Source organism: Danio aesculapii, chromosome 1 (assembly GCF_903798145.1).
Source record: "Danio aesculapii chromosome 1, fDanAes4.1, whole genome shotgun sequence".
In the NCBI taxonomy this organism is placed as follows: domain Eukaryota; kingdom Metazoa; phylum Chordata; class Actinopteri; order Cypriniformes; family Danionidae; genus Danio; species Danio aesculapii.
In genome coordinates this window covers 8,585,955-8,606,897 of record NC_079435.1, presented here as the reverse complement: position 1 = coordinate 8,606,897, position 20,943 = coordinate 8,585,955, and the positions used below count along the sequence as shown (strand labels likewise).

General features: G+C 37.0%; 1 protein-coding gene across 1 annotated transcript; it reads right to left on the bottom strand.

Annotated features, from left to right (window-relative positions):
- Positions 1-3,464: 3,464 nt before the first annotated feature.
- On the bottom strand, positions 3,465-20,424 carry rad23aa (RAD23 homolog A, nucleotide excision repair protein a). The gene is made up of 9 exons (XM_056456510.1): positions 20,190-20,424; positions 16,588-16,749; positions 14,852-15,042; positions 13,191-13,237; positions 12,018-12,145; positions 11,867-11,942; positions 10,183-10,313; positions 9,777-9,950; positions 3,465-5,224 (listed from the first exon to the last, which is right to left on the bottom strand). The coding sequence occupies exons 1-9, from the start codon at positions 20,253-20,255 to the stop codon at positions 5,111-5,113; spliced, it is 1,089 nt and encodes a 362-aa protein (XP_056312485.1). The 5' UTR covers positions 20,256-20,424; the 3' UTR covers positions 3,465-5,110.
- Positions 20,425-20,943: the final 519 nt, after the last annotated feature.

The following is a 20,943-nucleotide window of genomic DNA, read 5'->3' as shown; positions in this document are numbered from 1 at the left end:
ATGCCAAATGAGCCAGCCGAGGCCCGAACCAGTGACCTTCCTGCTGTAAGGCGAGAACACTACCCACTGCGCTACCAAAAATTTTCATTTCATTTGAGATATTATTATACTCATTCATTTAGCAACTCCACACGCTGAGTACTTCATCTATTTTGTCATGACTGTTAGCCTAGTCTGCGTCGCCCCCTGTGATTACAAATAACAATACAATGGTGAATGCGTTTGAAAGCCTCCGCATCTTCCGGCTGTACATTAATAACTGTGATGGTTGGGTTTAGGTGTGGAGTAGGAGAGAAGATGTTATTAGCTGATGGGTACAGCACCATCTTGCCGAAAACATAGTTTTGACATAACTTTAAGTTACGCCTCTACTACAATTTACGCCCTGGTCTTGCAGTCCGCAGACAGACACTACTCTCGCGCGGTCACATAGCTGTCGCTGATGTGCACCTCTTAAAAAATAACTACACATCGCAACGGCGCGTAGTGCAAGTTCTGTGATTGGTCGGCTTGATATTGATAATGAGTGTGGGCGGGGGCCTGATGAAGCGAGTGTTTACAAGTGTGGAGTCCTGTGAAGGAGCTCCAGATGGAAAGTTTTGTTTTGTGTTTACCTTATGATTAAACTTGCTGCACGTCCGCCGGTTCCCGCCTCTGAATGAGCGAGTTTGAGCTGCCTGCATATTAAGGTAACGTACAGTAAAAACAAAACACCAGCGAAGATGCTCAACACAGAGGAACATGGACACCTACTGCCAGCTAGTGTTTCAGAAGTGTTATAGCAGAGCGACACAAACAGCACGCTGAATATAAATGCACTTCCGCGGGTCACGTCGATCACTCACTGCAGAAGTATAAATCAGCTTTAAGGAATGATCCTTATTTATACTAATGAGCTGTTTTACTTCAAATTTAAATAGGACTGTTTAAAAATAAGATGCTTTTAAAGTCAACATGAAATTGATTTGGTTTTGCTTAACCTCTTAAAGGCCCATGGTGTTTTTACATGCATTTTTTATTTCTCTTTGCTATTTGGGCTTATTAGAACCTAATTAGAATAAAAATCTAAGTATCATCTTTTGATATGATGTACTTTTAGAGGAAAATGATGCCCATGACCTCCTAGGGCTTAGTGGCCACATACGTAGACGGCACATTTTAGCTCTTAAGTGGCCATTTAAAATACTTTGAATGTTTTATATTTTGTTACAGACATACAATGTCATCCTGCAACTGTTTTGCAGCATATGAAATGTCCCAAACACTATATTTAACTGTCCAAAATGGGGAAAATGTAGTTTTTACTCTCTGATAGTCAAAGCAAGTTCAAAAAAAAATGTTATGTTAAATATGCATTAAAAACATTCAGGAAAAAGTGTTTTATTTAAATTCGGACCACGAGTCCACATTTATGGGCATCATTTTCCTCTAAAAGTACATTGTATTAAAAGATGATACTTGGGTTTTTATTCTAATTAGGTTCTAATAAGCACAAATAGCAAAGAGATATTAAAAATGCATGTTAAAAACACCTTGGGCCTTAAGAGGATACATGTGGACTCGTCCGACTTTAAATAAAACACTTTTTCCTGAATGTTTTTTAATGCATATTTAACATAGACATATTTTTGCTTTGACTATCAGAGAGTAAAAGCTAAATTTTCCCCATTTTGGACAGTCAAAAATAGTGTTTGGGACATTTCATAGGCTGCAAAACAGTTGCAGGATGACACTGTATGTCTGTAACAAAATATAAAACATTCAAAGTATTTTAAATGGCCACTTAAGAGCTAAAGTGTGCCGTCCACGTATGTGGCCACTAAGCCCTAGGAGGTTAAAGGAACAGTTCAATAATTGATGAACGTTTGATTTTAAAGGGTTAGTTCACCCAAAAATGAAATTTGGTGTTCTCATTTACTTATTCAAAGCCTATTTGAGTTTCATTCTTCTGTTAAACACAAATGAAAATCTTTTGAAGAATACACACACACACAGACTGACTTCCATAGTATCTTTTCCCTACTATGGAAGTCAATTGATGCCATCAACCAGCACTCTTCAAACAATCTTCTTTAGTATTCAACAGAAGAAACTTTAAAAGCACACGAGGGAGAATAAGTGAAGTAATTATCATTTTTTAATAAACTATCCCTTTAATTTACTCAACCTCAGGCTATCCAAGATGTAGGTGACTTTAAACAAAGCATTCAGGTGTGTGATTTCTAAAATGCAAGTCAGTGAGTTTTGATAAAACACTGAAATGTGTATAACAATATTAATACCTGTGGCTCCTGGACTTAAGCAGCAAAACACTCATAGAAGAACTTCAGTTTGGAACAGGCTGAAATGTTCTCTTTCTCTCAATCAGTAGCCACAAGTACTTATTTTGTTTTGCCTGTTTGTATGAATATATTTATACAACAGTTCTGTCTAGTTCTCAAATCTGACTGGCTGATAGCTGTGCGATAATCCGCAATAACGGCATCCTTACACTCTAGTGTATCACTCGCCTATAGAGTGACAGCTGATCAATAAACTCACTACAGTTTGACAAATATTGCAGCTGTTGGACAACATAATGTACTTTTAAGGCTTTTTTTCCTCGAGAATGTAATTGTTTACATAGCAGCCATGCAGTTTATTTATAAGCATAGTGCCTATTTTGAACATTTATCATTTCGGAGGTCGGCGGCCATCAGCCTGTAATACTGAGCAGAGCAAAGACAGCTGCAACACAAGATGGTGTCAGAGACCGCATAATAAGTCCTTAAGGGAGAAAAACTCAGCGTATTTCAATCCACAGCTGATCAAAGCACTATAAAACTGGTAAGGGACACTAAGTCGATCTCTCTCTTGTATGCTGTATTGCTGTATTTATACCATAGTAATCTGCTAGTGTTTGCTTTGCTTTGCTTTTTCAGGGTTAATTTTTGTGATCTCTTGATTGCAGCAGAGAAATACTGGGAAATCTCTGTAGACTGATGACGTTTCATGCCGTTCAGTCTTATAATCTCAAAATGTCAGCAAAATCACCTGTTTTGTCATCACTTTAGAGATTACGCTAGAGAATCCTTCAAATACTAGCTTTAAGTGACGTTGGTGAATTAGCAATGGTTTCTGCTGTTCTGATGTCAGCTGCAGATGTGAATGAGCGGAGGAAGGAAAGTTCCTCATACAAAAGGGTTTTTGAGACTCTCAGTGTTTGATTTTCTCTTTTATACACACGATTATGCCGTTGAACTGTTGTATAAACACAACATCACACTCATAGCAGTGCGATATGGCTGTATATCGTCACTGGTGAGACACCAGTGCCAATGTACAGCGATAGATAGATAGATAGACAGACAGACAGACAGACAGACAGACAGACAGACAGACAGATAGATAGATAGATAGATATTTTTACTCTCAAAGTAGTGTCAGCTGCTGACTTGTATTTTAAGAATCAATGAGAAGCACAATTTAAGCTAAAAACCATCTTTAATATTTATTGAAGATAAAAAGATGATCTGACAGCAAATGTTCAAAGAAATTTGTGGAAAATGTCCCTTTAAAGCAGTGTTTCTCAACCACATTCCTAGTGGAGCACCAGCACTGCATATTTTGGATGTCTCCTTTGTCTGTAAACACATTACAGGTCTTTCAGTCTGTGCTAATGAGCTGATAGATCTGAATCAGGTGTGTTTGGTTAAGGAGACATGAACAATCTGCAGTGTTGGTGGTCCTCCAGGAACGTGGTTGAGAAACACTGCTTTAAAGCACATTTCTTGGTCTTATGTGCGTCAATTCAAAAATGTGTTTTTCAGAATTTTAAAGCGTGAAACCTCAAGCGAGAAGGAACAAATTGAACGTTCTTTATATTTATTTTTAACCTTTCTTTACAACCAATCACATTTTTGTAAATGTCCTATATGATACGCAAATTCATAAGAGTCCCACTTTATATTAAGTGCTTTAACTAATATGTACTTACACTGACATTAATCATTCCTTACAACGTGCTTATTGTGTGAATACATGTTTTTACATCGTACTTATGCTTGATTAAATAACTATCTGTAATTAATTTTGTAATTACATTTATAATTACACTGTTGAGCATTCCTTTCCCCTTAACCCACCCTTAAACCCAGCTCAAGAAGTGTTCTGCTATACATCATGAACACATTAAGTAGATTGTATATTCATTTTGATGCAAGTACATGGTAGTTAAGGCCACTTAATATAAAGTGGGACTCATAAAACAGTTCATGACTGCAATTTCATGCTGACTTTAAGCGGTGCAAACTAACGATGCATCAATGCAGTATTGTAATCCTCAATAAGATATGAATTCATGGTAACACTTTATTTTGATGGTCCAATTGAGTATTAGTAGACTGTCTGCTTAATATATGCTTATACTGCTCCTTCAACAGATATTTAACTGCCTATAAGAAACTCTACATGTACATGTCAACTTACACTAACCCCAACCCCAATCTAACAGTCTACTGATAATCTAATGAGAATTAATTGGCATGTAGACGCAATGTAACTTAAATTCAACAAACAGACCATCAAAATAAAGTGTGACCGAATTCACTTACAAAACAGCATCAATGCAGATCATTTGTGTTGCTGAGAACTCTAGAAATGACACTACTCCCATCACATTCATCATGAATGTCTGAAATACTGAAATATGTTCTGGAAATCTCTAAATATCCTCCATTTGACTTAATTATGTAATCCTTTACCCAACTAAAAAACAAACAAGCGAATGCGAACGCCTGCAATATACATCTAACCTCCTGTAATTCTACTAATGAGAGCGTCTGCGTTCAGTTGATGCTGATTTAGTCAAAGATTCCCCTACAGGAGCACACGTGCACGCCACACACCCCTTCAACATGCTAGATAGATTGCATTCAACCCAAATGCCACTGTCAGTTCCACTGGAATCTGTTGAGCGTGTGATTTATTTTCTGTTTTCCCCCGACCGCTCTGCCAGTCTCCCCTTACTTGTAAACGCAAAAAATTAATGTGGGGCTCCGGTGTCCCGCGTAGATGCAGTGCTTTGTGTGGTGGCAGGGGGGCGGGGCTTGCGACTCTCCATCGCTCGCTCTCATTCGTCCTCGAAGTTCTGGTTGAGCAGGAAGTTGGCGGCCAGATTCTCGTTCTTCTCGCAGGCGAAGTAGGCTTGGACCACCAGAGCTTCTGAAAACCCCAGAGCTTTTAACTGAGGGAGACAGAACAAAAACACAGTTTACATTTGAGCCACAAACAGGTTCAATATTAGTGGTATAAACGGCAGACATATTGGAGTTATAGATATACAGTGTGTTTTTTGTCAAAGCCAGAATTATGAGCCCTCCCCCAATTTCTGTGTCACGGAGAGAAGATTCTAAACATTTCTAAACATAATAGTTTTAATAACTCATTTCTAATAACTGATTTATTTTATCTTTGCCATGATGACAGTAAATAATATTCGACTAGATATTCTTCAAGACACTTCTATACAGCTTAAAGTGACATTTAAAGGCTTAACTAGGTTAATTAGGCAGGTTAGGGTAAATAGGAGAGTTATTGTATAACAATGGTTTGTTCTGTAGACTATTGAAAACAAATATCGCTTAAGGAGGCTAATAATATTGACCAAAACTGCTTTTATTCCAGCCCAAATAAAACAAATAAGACTTTCTCCAGAAGAAAAAATATTATCAGACATGCTGTGAAAATTTCCTTGCTCTGTTAAACATCATTTGGGAAACATTTGAAAAAGAAACCAATGAATAAAACACAGGGTGAATGACTTTGAAATTGTAATTATTTTTCAAACATTTCCCAATTTCTCCATTTCCTCTGAGGGTGTAAAAATCTAAATAATTAAATTTTAAATTCTAAATTTAATTTAAAATTCTAAATAATTTAATTTAAAAATCTAAATAAATAACCTGCTATGGTCAATATTTTAGTGCTCCTCATATCTTGGCTAGGTCTCATCTTTCAAATGTTGTCAGTTTTCAACAATGAATGCTGTTTTTGACAGATTGCTATATATATACGCCTCAGTTCAAATGAAGAGAATGACATCATTCCTTCATCTTTAATGATAATTAGAGCATTTGATGTGTAAATATATGGGAAAACCATAGAGTATATGCGGAAGGACTCTTAATTTGTCAGTAACCTGGGACAAGCGCTTCTGGTGAACTGTATGCCTTTACAAAATCGGCGCGTTTAAAGGTCTGTTTTCTTTAAAAATGAGCGATCTCCACTGGCTGTGTGATATCTGATATAAAGTGGGTCTCTGGTTGTACAAGAGGCACTGCATTAAATGACATTTTTCTCCACCATGTCTTTAAAATATGAACATTTATTTTACCCCAGTATATGGAGCTTCTGCGCTAGCCTGCTAATCCTGATGGGTATGTGGGTGCAAACGGCTTTTTATCTCGTTTTACACTTGAGCAACTAAATGAATGCTGAAATCCATTTAACTGGTTATATTTTAATTACATTACAACATCGATGCTGTGAAACGTATGAAATGGAAAAAAGTCACATTAACTGTTCACCGGAAGTTTATCAGTATGGGAAGAAACACTAGCGGTGCATTCACATGGGGCTTCAGCGTCAACGCTTGAGAGAGGGCGTGTGTGAAGTTGGGGCTGACGCGATCGTCATAGCAGCATCAGCCAATGAAATTAGTCAGCAATCGGCTAGTGTCTGAGCTGGTGTATTGGCATACAGCGATCTGATTGGCTGATGTTTCTGTCAGCACTTGAAAAATTGAGAAAGTCCCAACTTTTGCAGCGAGCAACGCCACTAAAGCGGCGCCGGGAAGCGTTGAAGCTGACGCCCAGTGTGAATGGGGCATAGCTCTGCATATACCCTATTGGCTTCAAATGGAAGAATATAGTAGTGTGAACCTACACTTGTCTCATGGTTCAGTTACCATTATTATGCCATCGATTCAGTTCAATTCGATATCTTGGTGCATTGACGATGCTTTCCATACACAATTACATTTTTTACTTAGCAACACAATAAATCTTGTACTAAAATATATCATTTTTAAATCGGTTTTATATGTATTTGTAGACAATCTTGTCCTTTAATGCAAGCAGATATATGACCTGCAGCTTTAATTTTAGCTGTTTAAAGAAAACACTTATTTTGGAAGTATCAAACAAAACTCAAGCAAATGCACAGACCAACATGAGCATTTAAAGCACATAAACTAATGTAAATATTATCCCGCTTGCTTTTTGAGTGCTGTTGAGGGAGTTTTTAAACGCCTGTGATTGATCACACGCTTAACAGACCGGGACACTGATGTTAAAATGCCACAGCTGATCCACACGATGGAGAAAACTCGCTCCGCAGACACGCTCTGGATCCACAAGTAGCGTTATTGTTGTAACAGCTGAGAGAGGAGATAAAACATTACCTCACGAACACGCCAGCAGGTCAAAGGAGCCACAGAGAGAGAGAGAGTTTACAGCTTTCTTTTTTTCTAGCTGATTTCTGATGTACTTCCCTGTCAGTGAAAGACTGTCCAGGAAACACACAAGCAGTGAATTGTGCACAGTTATCTGCTTGGAGCGTTTTAATGACTCGTTGTCTTCTCCCTCGCCATAGTAAGCTACTGCTATATGTGTTAAATGACGTCAGTACATAATAACCGGTTATGATTGTTACAGAACGATAGTGAATTGTTCACGTCTGCTTCGCGGTGCACTGAAGAAACAATACATTTTGACACCTCTAGAAGAATACATAGTACACATTAGAAAAAACTATTGACAATAAAATAAAAGGTTTAGCCTATTAAAATCAATTGCCTATACAGAGATTAAATCAAGTTATAAAATCTCGTTCACTTTTTATTTGCTGTATTTAAATATTGCTTAAAGTTATTTAGTGAAGAGCAGCGAATGAATCTCTTATTTTGTTTGGTTTGATAACAGAGCTGTCACTTCAAGGATGCACAGATCTATAGGCTAATGAAAGCATTCGATTACTGTTTATGCTCATTTAAGAGAAAATTAGCTGTGTTTGAAATAAAACACACAGGACGGACATGTTTTCATATTATTAAGTGTATTTGTCTGTTTAGACACACACCCGAATCCCACAGTGTTCACTTTCACTTTAAATGGCGTGTACAGAAGCAGAACAGTGTGTTCATCAATACGGAGCGCGTGCATCAGTCAGCACCGATACATTCATGATACATGAACTGATTCAAAGGTTGCATAGGAAGGGCGATAATCCTTTTTATATTCATTTCAATGTGCTTTCAAGCCAAAATAAAGTGAAAGCACAATTCTCTTGAACAGCTCTTGCAGTTATATCACATTTGAGATTGGCTCTGTGTTTATGGTGATTTCACTTTTCATAGAAATGTGGAAAAACACTTAAACGGAATGATAGCAGGACAAAATAGTAAAATACGGGAGAATCTCAACAAAATTGGGAGGGTTATATATATTTATATTTATATATATATATATATATATATATATATATATATATATATATATATATATATATATATATATATATATATATATTTATGTAAAGAAAACATTTCTCAACTCACGATATATCACCTCATATCCTGATAATGATATACACTTACCGGCAACTTTATTAAGTACACCTTAGTTGTACCAGGTTGGACCCCCTTTTACCTTATTTACTGCCTCAATCCTTTGTGGCATAGATTCAACAAGGTACTGGAAATATTCCTCAGGATTTTGGTCCATACTGACATGATAGCATCACAGAGTTCCATGATGTGAATCTGGTGACTGTGGAGGCCATTTGAGTACAGTGAACTCATTGTCATGTTCAAGAAACCAGTCTGAGATTATTCGTGCTTTATAACATGGCACATTATCCTGCTGGAAGTAACCATCAGAAGATGGGTACACTGTGGTCATAAGAGGATGGACATGGTTAGCAACAATACTCAGGTAGGCTGTGGTGTTGACACGATGCTTAATTGGTACTAATGGACGCAAAGTGTGCCAAGAAAATATCCCCCACACCATTACACCACCAGCCTGACAGGATGGATCCATGCTTCATGTTGTTGATGCCCAATTCTTACCCTACCCATCTGAATGCCTCAGTAGAAATCGAGACTCATCAGATCAGACATAGTTTTTCCAGTCTTCTATTGTCTAATTTTGGTGAGCCTGTGTGAGTTGTAGCCTCAGTTTCCTGTTCTTAGCTGACAGGAGTGGCACCCGGTGTGGTCTTCTGCTGCTGTAGCCCATCCGCCTCAAGGTTGGACGTGTTGTTTGTTCAGAGATGCTCTTCTGCAGTCCTCGATTGTAACGAGTGGTTATTTGAGCTACTGTTGCATTTCTATCAGCTGGAACCAGTCTGGCCATTTTCCTCTGACCTCTGACATCTACAAGGCATTTGCCCTCACAGAACTGCCGCTCACTGAATATTTTCTCTTTTTGGACCATTCTCTGTAAACCCTAGAGATGGTTGTGCATGAAAATCCCAGTAGATCCGCATTTTTTGAAATACTCAGACCAGCCCGTCTGGCACCAACAACCATGCCACATTCAAAGTCACTTAAATCAGCTTTCTTACCCATTCTGATGCCCATTCTGATGCTCTACATGCCTAAAGGCATTGAGTTGCTGCCATGTGAATGGCTGACTAAAAATTTGTGTTAACAAGAATTCGGACAGTACCTAATTAAGTGGCCGGTGAGTATATATAATCATATTGCTCAGCCCCAGCAGTGAGTGTTTGCTCACCCTCTCGATGGCTTCTTTCTCCTGTTGTGTGACTTGTATAAAACTGCCGGGCGCAGCCTCGTCCCCTATGGCCCCCAGATCTGCAAACTCTCCTCCTTCTCCCACCTCGCCCTCACCCTCGCCCACCGGCGCGTTCAGCATCTGAATGAAGAGCTCCTGGTGCTGGCTGATTTGCTGAGAGTCAAACACACACAGTCAGTAAAAACAATGCTTCTCACGCCTCAGCGCTCTGCAGATTTTTCATGTTTGATTCATATATAGACATGGGACAAAAACAGCTTACATATATGTTAGCAACAATATAACAGAAAATGTTAGCGGTTTTAAAACCTTTGGTTTTCCAAACCAACGTAAACCTTGAATCTGGTTATCGTCCCAAGCTTAGTGGGTGTGCGTGTTTGCAGACCTGCAGGAGCTCAGGGTTCTCCTGACCCAGCTGTTGCAGCAGCGCCGGCAGCAGTGACGGGTTCTGCTGGATCACCTGGCGCATGCTCTGAAACTGAGGCTGAGAGCGCAGGAACTCCAGAGGATTCTCACCTGACACAAAACAAAACACCAGCGCTCAAATACAGGTCTGACAAACACAACAATACATCTTAAACTGGCTTTTTTTCCCCACTCATTCAAAATTTTGTGATGCTATTAAAGTACACATGAAATATGATGACCAGCTGAAACAGGTCTAAAGTCCAGCGCAGAGCACGTTAGTTGTGCGCCTCACTTACACATTGCTTGATACACACATGATGCACAGCAATACACAAATATCTGTACAAATTAAAAAGAATTAAAGGAATAAAATATTACAAAAATGATTATTTTCTACATAAATATAAAAACCACTGCCTCTATGCCTTCATCTCGGGAGGCTTTTTCAGTTGATTCATGAAAATTAGCTTTTGTATAATGTTATTATCAGTCGTAGGCATGGGCTGGAATAAGATTCTGACAGTATGATAACCTCGGATAAAATATCACGGCATTGTGAATACTGCTCTAAAATAACTTCTTTTTAAATGTCTGGGTAAAAAAACAAAAACTTCTCTTTTAAACACAATATATTTTATTTTGAAAATCATTTTTTTGTCCTAAAAAAACCTAAAAAAATAAATAAATAAATAATACAAAAAAAAAAAAAAAAAAATTGGTCCCACTTTATATTAAGTGTCCTTAACTAATATATACCTACACAGAAATTAATAATTTGTTACAATGTACTTATTGTGTAAATACAAGTATTTACATTGTACTTATGCTTGATTAAATACATGTTTGTAATAACATCTGTAATTAACTTCTGTAATTACATTTGTGAATACACTGCTGACCATCCCTTACACCTTAACCCACCCTTAAACCTAACCATACCACCAAACCTGTCCATAACCCTACCTCTATCCCAACTCAAGAGCCCCACAAGTGTTCTCAAATACATTATGAACACACACTGTTGACCATCCCTTACACCTTAACCCACCCTTAAACCTACCCATACCACCAAACCTGTCCATAACCCTACCTCTATCCCAACTCAAGAGCCCCACAAGTGTTCTCAAATACATTATGAACACACACTGTTGACCATCCCTTACACCTTAACCCACCCTTAAACCTACCAATACCACCAAACCTGTCCATAACCCTACCCCTATCCCAACTCAAGAGCCCCTCAAGTGTTCTCAAATACATTATGAACACAGTAAGTACATTGTATTTATGTTTCAGTGTAAGTACATAGTAGTTAAGGACACTTAATATAAAGTGGGACCAAAAAATCTTACACATACTTTAGGAACGGTATTGCAGAAAATTTGGACAGTTTTAAAACCTTGACTTTTCCAAACCGCGGTATACTGTCAAAACGGTTATCATCCCATGCTGAGTGTATAAAGCATCTGTTTTGTGAGAAGTGCTTCTCATGTGTGAACGACCCGTACAGCTTTACTGTGACATTTCCTCATGCACGAATGTCGTTGACTGAAACTTTCTGTCGTACACCATGCGCACCAGTGGAAACGCAAGCCTCATAAAGGTGAGCCATACCATACCGTACTGTACCACTCAGTGGAAACGGGCCATAATCGTCTCACCTTCTGTGGGCTGTGTGTCTGTGGGGAGCTGAGCGGGAGCAGGATTGGTTTCCTGCACCGGGACTGTCGGGATTCCCTGAGACAAACACACATTCATCAACATGGAGGCTTCACAATAAAACAAGCACAATATAATAAACAGCAGACTCACATTGAGCAGATACTCCACGGCGCGGTGAGGGTTGTTGTAACTGGCTTTAAGAGCAGCCACCACTTTATCTCTCTCATAACCCATAGACATGATGTTTGTGAGCATCGCATCATACTCCTGACCTGTGACTGCACAACACACACGTATGAACATTTGCAAAGTAATCATCACAAAGGGGTTTTCATCATCGGTCTGACTTTTTTTTTGGTTACACTTTATGCAGAGTCGTGTCACAGATGTTTTCACTATGGGGTAGCATTCTGTCAGTGCTGTGTTCACACTGTAGGATGGATTGGCGACAAGGGGTTCACACTGCCTGGCTTTACATTAGAAAGAATCTGCGACAATGTTCGGTCCACGAACTACATCTCACAACCAAACACACGCAAGAAGTGATATGAAACAACAAGTCACGTTGTTTATCTTTTGTTATTAACTACATAATGATAAAGAAGCCATAAGTGGGGTAGAAAATGTACTTATTTTGCTCATCTGGCTTTTGAAGGGAATTAGCAATTTCTCCTCAACTTTTTTTCTTTTTAGACCTGGTTGTGGTATTGCTCAGATGACACATCAAACAGGCACGGGTGCTCCTGCCAAATTTACACTAGTTTGTCCTCCAATTCTTGTGTCCAAATAGACCAAAAGAAGCTCTTTTAACTTCTCCCCAACCTCCCGCTGGCCTGCAGATACCTATACTGGTGGATGCTGCTCTCTTATTGGCTGTAGGTGATCGCCGATTTTCAGTTAAAACACATTTTTTCCACGGCTTGATTTGAATCACTGACAGCTCCAGATATATTTAGCATGACAAATATCTGACTGGTGTCGGAAACTCATCGGTGACTCTCTCAGATTGATCTTTGATAGTTCACACTGTGTGATTGTCACTCACGTGAATGAGCAGCGACTTGCGTGTGATTTCAGGCATTTGTCTGGGATTTCTCAAAACCTGTCAGCGAGTCAAATTTGGGGCTAAAATCATACAGTCTGAACTCAGCATTAGTAACTAAAAGCTTATTACAATATATTCTGCATGGTTTTAATCTGAATCCCCAATCCTATCTAATACCAAACTATCAGTTTATTGAGGGGGAAGTCACAGCTTTGTTAATAATGAGAATTGTAGCTTAAAATAAAGTGACCTGACAATATGAAGTTGTTGTTTTTTACCTAGTGTTGAAGATGCATCTTCTCCTTCATCAACAACATCTGTGCCACTGCAAAACAAACACATAACCAAATGTAGATTATCATTAATATTATTGATATTTATATAGTTAAGAGAGACAGTATTGTTTGCATAGCACACACACACACTTCAGTTCTATTATTGAGAATATATACTATTTTAGTGTCAGAATCAAACTTAATTTTTTTAATTAATTTTATACACATATAAATGATAATTAATCGTCCACTTTAAAGAGCCCTTATTATGGGTTACACAGCACTAAGTGAATGAAAACATCCAGCTGAGGTTTAAATCTGAAAGTGCACAGTGTTTAAAACTATTGATTCTGTAAGGAAACAGTCAAATAAATAAATTTTGTTGGGTTTGAATTTTTTGCCTGAACGCATCGACATCGATATGGTACATCATCAAATATGTATTGCCGGATCCGGTAAAACGTGAACGTGCCTTTCCCTTCAGACACTGATCATTACACAAAGATGGCGATCACTGACAGGGTTTAATAAAGGGTTAAAGTTCTTTTTCACAAAAATACCACAGTATGACAAACCATGTGCTGTTTGTTCCTGTCATTTTTCAGATTTTTGATACAATAACCTACACTGCAACGTGGGACTTGTCGTCGTTTGCTTTTGAAGGAAGGAGTAGCAGAGACTTTTATCTATGGGACTTTGTCAGTGACTGTTACATATAGACCATTTTCTTCTTCCTCCGGATCAATACATGTAAGTGTCATTAAAATTGTCGCCTTGTTTTCTATAGTTTATAAAATATGTATTTAATTGTGTGTTGCAACTTGTAATCGTTCTGCGCGGCTTGTAATCATGTATCTAATATAGATCAGTGCTTGTACTGGATCTCTCAGGTTAAATCTGTATGAGGCAGCTCACATATCGCGTCCAAAACCACATTAAAAACCTGATGCGTGCTTCTTCCTTTACCGATTTAAATGCGTTTCTAAACTCGCGATCCTCTACCGTTTGTGTTTGCTATGGCCACTATTAGCTGTTCCTCACACGCAGTGCGGTCAAATTTCAAAATAGTTTTTTAATACTGAATGTGTTATTGCTATTACTTGTGGTTAGGGTTAAGAGTAGAGTAATATGCTGGTGTTTAACTGCATTGCTTTATATCATTCCTTGTTTGAACTCTTGCATATTCTGTGCTCTGAGTGTTTCTCTCAGTCTCGCGCTGAACCCAGTCGACCAATCACAACAGATTTGGTCATCGGACCAATCAGAGCAGATTAGCCTCACGCAAAAGAGGAGTTTCAGAACAAATGAATTCCTGAACAAATCCCATGGGAGTCGTTAAGATAATTGGGTAAAAATAAATGCAAATTAGAAGACAAAGTATTTTTTGACCTTGCATGCATGTCAGCCTGTTGTTGGTACCCCCAATACCAAAATATGACCTTTCATCATGCATAATAGGGGCTCTTTAATGTTTCTAATAGCATGTGAAAATATGGGTAATATTCATTTATCATTATACTGATCTTACAAAATTTAAATATATTTTAAATGTTTAAAATCTTCATGCTGACACATTTCAGAAAAGTTTGTATGTATGAAAGGAGCTAACGTCTCACTTCCACACTGAAAAATGTCTAATTCTTTTTTTTTTTTCTGTGTCTGACCGGTCAGGACTGTGTGCAGGAGAGACTGTAGCCGGAGGGTCATCTCGTGGACACTCGTCTGTGAATGGGATGGCAGCTGGAGCTGGAGCTGGAGGAGGAGGAGGTGGAGGAGAGGAGGAAGAGGAGGATGACGAAGCTGCCACTGATCTAGAAGGTTCTAAGGGTGTGGCGGAAGTTCCTGGTGATTTCGTCTGCAGAAAGAAAAGCCAATCCTTAGTTGGATCATTTTTATTTCCAAGTCTGAGGATGCGTCTCAATCTCAACGCAGCTCCCTAGCTAGTGAATCAGCAGGTCGTGTACACAAATTCAGGCACTGGTAGGCAGTCACAGTTAACAATAGAACACAAGTGATGCTAAATCAATGTTCATGTGACTAAATTACTTTTAATCTTAGCCTTTTTAATTAAGGTAATGTTTTACTTGGGTGTCACAGTGACGCAGTAGCTAGCACGATCTCCTCACAGCAAGAAGGTTGCTGGTTCGAGCCTCAGCTGGGTCAGTTGACATTTCTGTGTGGAGTTTGCATGTTCTCCCCTTGATCGCGTGGGTTTCCTCCGGGTGCTCCGGTTTCCCCCACAAGTCCAAACACGTGCGCTATTGGTGAATTGGGAAAGCTAAATTGGCCGTAGTGTACTAGTGTGAATGAGTGTGTGTGGGTGTTTCCCAGCAATGGGTTGCAGCTGGAAGGGCATCTGCTGCATAAAACATATACTGGATAAGTTGGTGGTTCATTCTGCTGTGGCGACCCCAGATTAATAAAACGAGTAAGCTGAAAAGAAAACGAATGAATGTTTTACTTGATAACAGGAATAATGCAAAATGTGTTTGTTTCAAGTGGCAAACATCTCACGATCGAGATACCTCCACCTTATTTTGAAAGCCCTGTAAATAATGTGATCGTTTCATAACATTTCAATCATTAATCGTTTATAAATGTGTGCTAGCTTGTTTAACTATGTTCCTTTACGGATAAATATAAATAGACATGTTATGTTTAGTTCACATGATGCATATTTTAGTGGCTCAGAACTTCCGTTAAGGGAACATGATGAGCATTGATTATTTTTTTTTTTCTCCCAGTGCATTATCAGATTTTCAGGGATATAAATGTTTTAGTGCACTGGAAGAATTTAGCGATTGAGACGGCACTTAAAATGGCCGACTCCCTGATCAGTGCCTTGACTAGTGAGCAAAGGAGTGGATTGAGTGAGATGCAGCATGAATGTCAGTAACACAGTTGCAGTCAGAATTATTAGCCCTCCTAAATTATTAGCCCCAATTTCTGGTTAACAGAGTGATTTTACTCAACACATGTCTAAACATAATAGTTTTAATAACTCATTTCTAATAACTGATTTATTTTATCTTTGCCTTGATGATGGTACATAATATTTTACTAGATATTCTTCAAGGTACTAGTATTCAGCTTAAAGTGACATTTAAAGGCTTAGCTATGTTAATTAGGCAAGTCATTGCATAATGATGGTTTGTTCTGTAGACAATCTGAAACAACATATCTTTTAAGAAAGCTAATAATATTGACCTTTAAATGGTTTTAAAACTGCTTTTATTCTAGCCGAAATAAAACAAATAAGACTTTCTCCAGAAGAAAAAATATTATAGGAAATACTGTGAAAAACTCCTTACTCTGTTAAACATCATTTGGCAAATATTTGATGAAGAAAAAAAACATTTAAAGGAGAACGAATGATTTTGACTTCCGTTATGTCTCTGACCTTTGACACCATCACCACCACGAAGTTCTTCTCATCGATTTTGTACTCTTTGATAGGCGTATCGTCCTGCAGGATCTTCCCAGCATAGATGAGCTTCTGTCCCGCTACTGGAAAACTGTCCCGACCCTTCTCAGCCTCGATCTTCTCCTTCAATGCCTTCACCTGAGTCAGTAACATGAGCATTAAAAACAAAGGAAAATAATGCAATATTGGAAAGCAGCAGGGTGAGGAAAAACAGGTAGAAAAAAACAAATATTAACTGGAAAAGACCTTAACAATTTAAGTGAAGGTTTATATAAGTGTAAAATGTAAGTGTGTAAATTAGGGCTGCACAATATTGGAAAAAAATCGGACATTGCAATGTTTTGTTTTGCAACGATATATATTGCGATATGGTTATAATTTTACCAGAGGATTTGAATAGCTCTATTTGGGAAGATTCATTCATTTAGATTGGCTGAGAGTCTTTTACTATGGAGTGCTTCTGCATAAATTATAATAAATTACAATCAAAAGTAAATAAATAAACAGTGCTTTATGGTTTTCTGAAGTGTACTGACATTGAAAAATCCAACGTAAAATAACAAGGTCAATATTGTATAAATATTGAAAAAATAACAATATCTTTATCTATTAAACTTTAAGAAATAATCTAATCCTGCCATGTGATTGCAGATACACACATGCGATATAGATGCTCAAGTAATATATATTGTTCAACCCTAGTGTAAATGTAATTAGTCTAAATTACCTTCAGAGGTACTTTATTTATAGGTAAAGAATACTAAAGGGAATAATCAGATAGTTTGCCATAAACAGATGATTACTAATATTCTTTTATATTTTGTATTTAAGTTTCAGATGGAAATCAAGGGATCAGCCCTATTTTTTTTCACTATTTGAAGAATTTACAATATTTTCCCTATATAGGTCTAGCAGTGTGTTTTGACATTTCCAACTCTATAATTTTGATTTTACATCTCATTTTTGGCCTATTTTACCAGTAAGAGGAAAACTGCTCTTTTTAAAATTATGGTGAACACCTAAATATATAAGGCATGTAGCTTCCAATTCTCTTTAAAACCTAAACATCAATTATTTGATTATATACATAACTATATAACTTTTAATTATGTTATTATAATGGCCATTAAGATTTATGTGCCTTGGAAAATTTACTGACTTTAAAGATTTTACAGACACTCTATGTTTTTATCCATTTATTTTGTAACTTTCAGGTTGGAAACAGGCTCCCATTTTTAAAAGTTTTTGTACCACTAGTTGAAGAATTAACAATTTTTTTCAGAATCTGGCAGTAAGTTTTTTCTTGAAGTCTGAATTACATCTAACTTTGGGAACTTTTTTTAGCATTAAGAGAAAAACTGTGTAATAATGACGAACACCTAAATATATGAGGCATGTGGCTCCCAGTCCTCTTTAAAAGTTAAAATTCAATTATTTGATTATATACATAACTACACTGTAAAAAATGCTGAGTTCCACAATTGATTTGTGTAGAGACAACATGAAGGAATTAAGTTAACTTATTAGTTTTTACAATTTTAAGTTAATTGAACATAAAACAATTATGTTGTCCCCAAAAAAACTCTAAAATTATGTTGTTTCGGCTTATTTTACATAAGTAGTTTGGAGAAACAGCAAGCGTCCTTTTTTAAGTGCATTATAATTATGTTGTTATAAGTCATTAAGATTTATGTGGCTTGAAATATTGACAAGGATACAAATTTTACTTGCACTGCATGTTATTATCTATTTATTCTGTCACTTTCAGCTTGGAAATGGAGGAGTCTGCCCCATTTTTTTATTGTACCACTGTACATGTACTATACCACATTTAATTAACCATGTTTTCCAGAATCTGGCAGTACGTTATGACAACACCACTCTAATTTTGACTTCACATCTCGTTTTTGGACTATTTTACCAGTAAAAAGAAGCATGCTTAATAACTAATGAAGACATGTAGCTTCCAGTTCTCTTTAAAAATTAAACACCATTTATTTGATTAAATGACATCTCGTTTTTGGAGCATTTTACCAGTAAATATGAACCTGCTTAATAACTATGAAGACACAATTTATTTGATTATACGTAAATATATACGTTTTAATTATGTTATTATAATAGTTATTAAGATTTATGAGGCTTAAAATATTGACTTTGATAGCAATTATACATCTATTTATTTAGTAACTTTCAGGTTGGAAATGGAGGGATAGGCTCCATTTCTTGTACCACTGTTTGGCAAGTACAATATTTCCCATATATGAATCTGGCAGTATGTTATGACGACTTCATCGCTCTAATTTTGATTTTATATCTTAAGCAGGTTATATTTTAATGATTATGAAGACGTATCTTTCAGTCTTCTTTAAAAATTAAACATCGCTTTTTTGATTATACATAACTATGTACTTTTTATTTTGTTATTCAAATGGTTATTAAGATTTATGTGGCTTGGAATATTGACTTTGGTAACAATTATACATGGACTGTATGTTATTCTCCATTTATTTAGTAACTTTCAGGTTGGAAATGGAGGGATAGGCTTCATTTTTTGTACCACTGTTTGAAGAATGTACAATATTTCCCAAATATGAATCTGGCAGTACGTTATGACGACTTCATCTCTCAAATTTGGACTTTTACGTATAAATAACATCTCGTTTTTGGACTATTTTACCAGTAAATAGAAACCTGCTTAATACCTATAAAGACATGTAGCTTCCAGTACTTTTTAAAAATCAAACACCATTTATTTGATTATACGTAACTATATACTTTTTAATTATGTTATTATAATAGTTATTAAGATTTATGTGGCTTGGAATATTGATTTCGGTAACAATTATACATGTTATTATTCATTTATTTAGTAACTTTCTGATTGGAAGTGGAGGGATAGGCTCTATTCCCTGTACAACTGTTTGAAGAATGTACAATATTTTCCATATTTGAATCTGGAAGTATGTTATGACGACTCCAGCGCTCTAATTTTGACTTTATATCTTGTTTTTTGGGCTATCTTACCAGTAAAAGGAACCCTGCTTAAGAATTATGACGAGATCTAGCTTCCAGCCCTCTTTAAAAATTAAACACTACTTATTTGAATATACATAACTATATATTTTATTATGGTATTGTAATAGTTAAGATTTATGTGGCTTTGAATATTGCCTAAGATAACAATTATACACGCACTGTATGTTATCGATTTACATATAATCGATCCTATACTATAATCCACAATCCTAACGATAAGCTATCTATCGCGAGTTGCATTTATCGTTATACTACACTATACAGAGCTTCATTTTCTATCTAACGTTACCTATTAATATCTATCTATCTATCTATCTATCTATCTATCTATCTATCTATCTATCTATCTATCTATCTATCTATCGTTCTATCGTTAGTGCTTAACACGCCCAAAGGATCCCCAGCGACTCATAAATGAATTAACGCTCCTTATCATCTTTCTTAGCTCGAAATGTAGAGCTATCGTTGAAATGTATGTGCTTTGAACACTTATCTATGTCGTTAACGCATTATAACGAGCGTAAATAAACCGTTAATACCGTCTGCTCATCGTCGATGTCTATTTGAATGGTCTGCTGCTGCAATGTCTTCAGTGTGATCTGCATGACTGCTGTGCCTTCGTCTTCTCCTTAATTCTCGATTCTGGACCTTCGCACACGTTTATGTCCCGATGAAATGGTTGAGTTTGAAAGCCAAGGACAGTTAATGGACGTTAAAATATGTAGCTCTCCGGCTAACAGGCTAAAAACACGCCTGTCTGCGTCATTTCTTCGGTGGTGGTGCGGAGAGGCGGAGTTTTGACGTACTGACATCATTCGGAATTGAGGGGAATTACGGTTTGGGGCGCTGATCTAAGACAGGGCTGGATAATAAATCATTCTATGTAAATCAGTTGTTTGAAGGTTTGCTTAGACACAAAACATTAAAAATTAAATACAATTGGTAACACTATGATAAGGTTTTATTAGTTGACATTAGCTAATGTAGCTACTAACATGAATAAAAAATGAACAATACATTTATTACAGTATTTATTCATCTTTGCTAGTTCATGTTAACTCGCAGTGCATTAACTAATGGTTACAAGCATGTATTTGTAAATGTAGATGATTAATAAATGCTGTATATTAATATAATACATTAACTAGCGTTCCGGTTTCCCCCACACTCCAAAGACATGTGGTACAGGTGAACTGGTTAAGCTAAAAATTGTCCATAGTGCATGAGTGTGAATGAGTGTGTAAAGATGTTTCCCAGTGATGGGTTGCAGCTGGAAGGGCATCCGCTGCGTAA

Excerpts from the sequence above, each read along its gene's own strand:
- rad23aa (XM_056456510.1), bottom strand. The coding sequence starts at position 20,255 with ATGCAGATCACACTGAAGACATTGCAGCAGCAGACCATTCAAATAGAC. Across the intron at positions 16,750-20,189 it reads ACATCGACGATGAGCAGACG|GTGAAGGCATTGAAGGAGAA; the intron begins GTATTAACGGTT and ends TTACTGACTCAG. Across the intron at positions 13,238-14,851 it reads CCTGCACACAGTCCTGACCG|TGGCACAGATGTTGTTGATG; the intron begins GTCAGACACAGA and ends TTTGTTTTGCAG.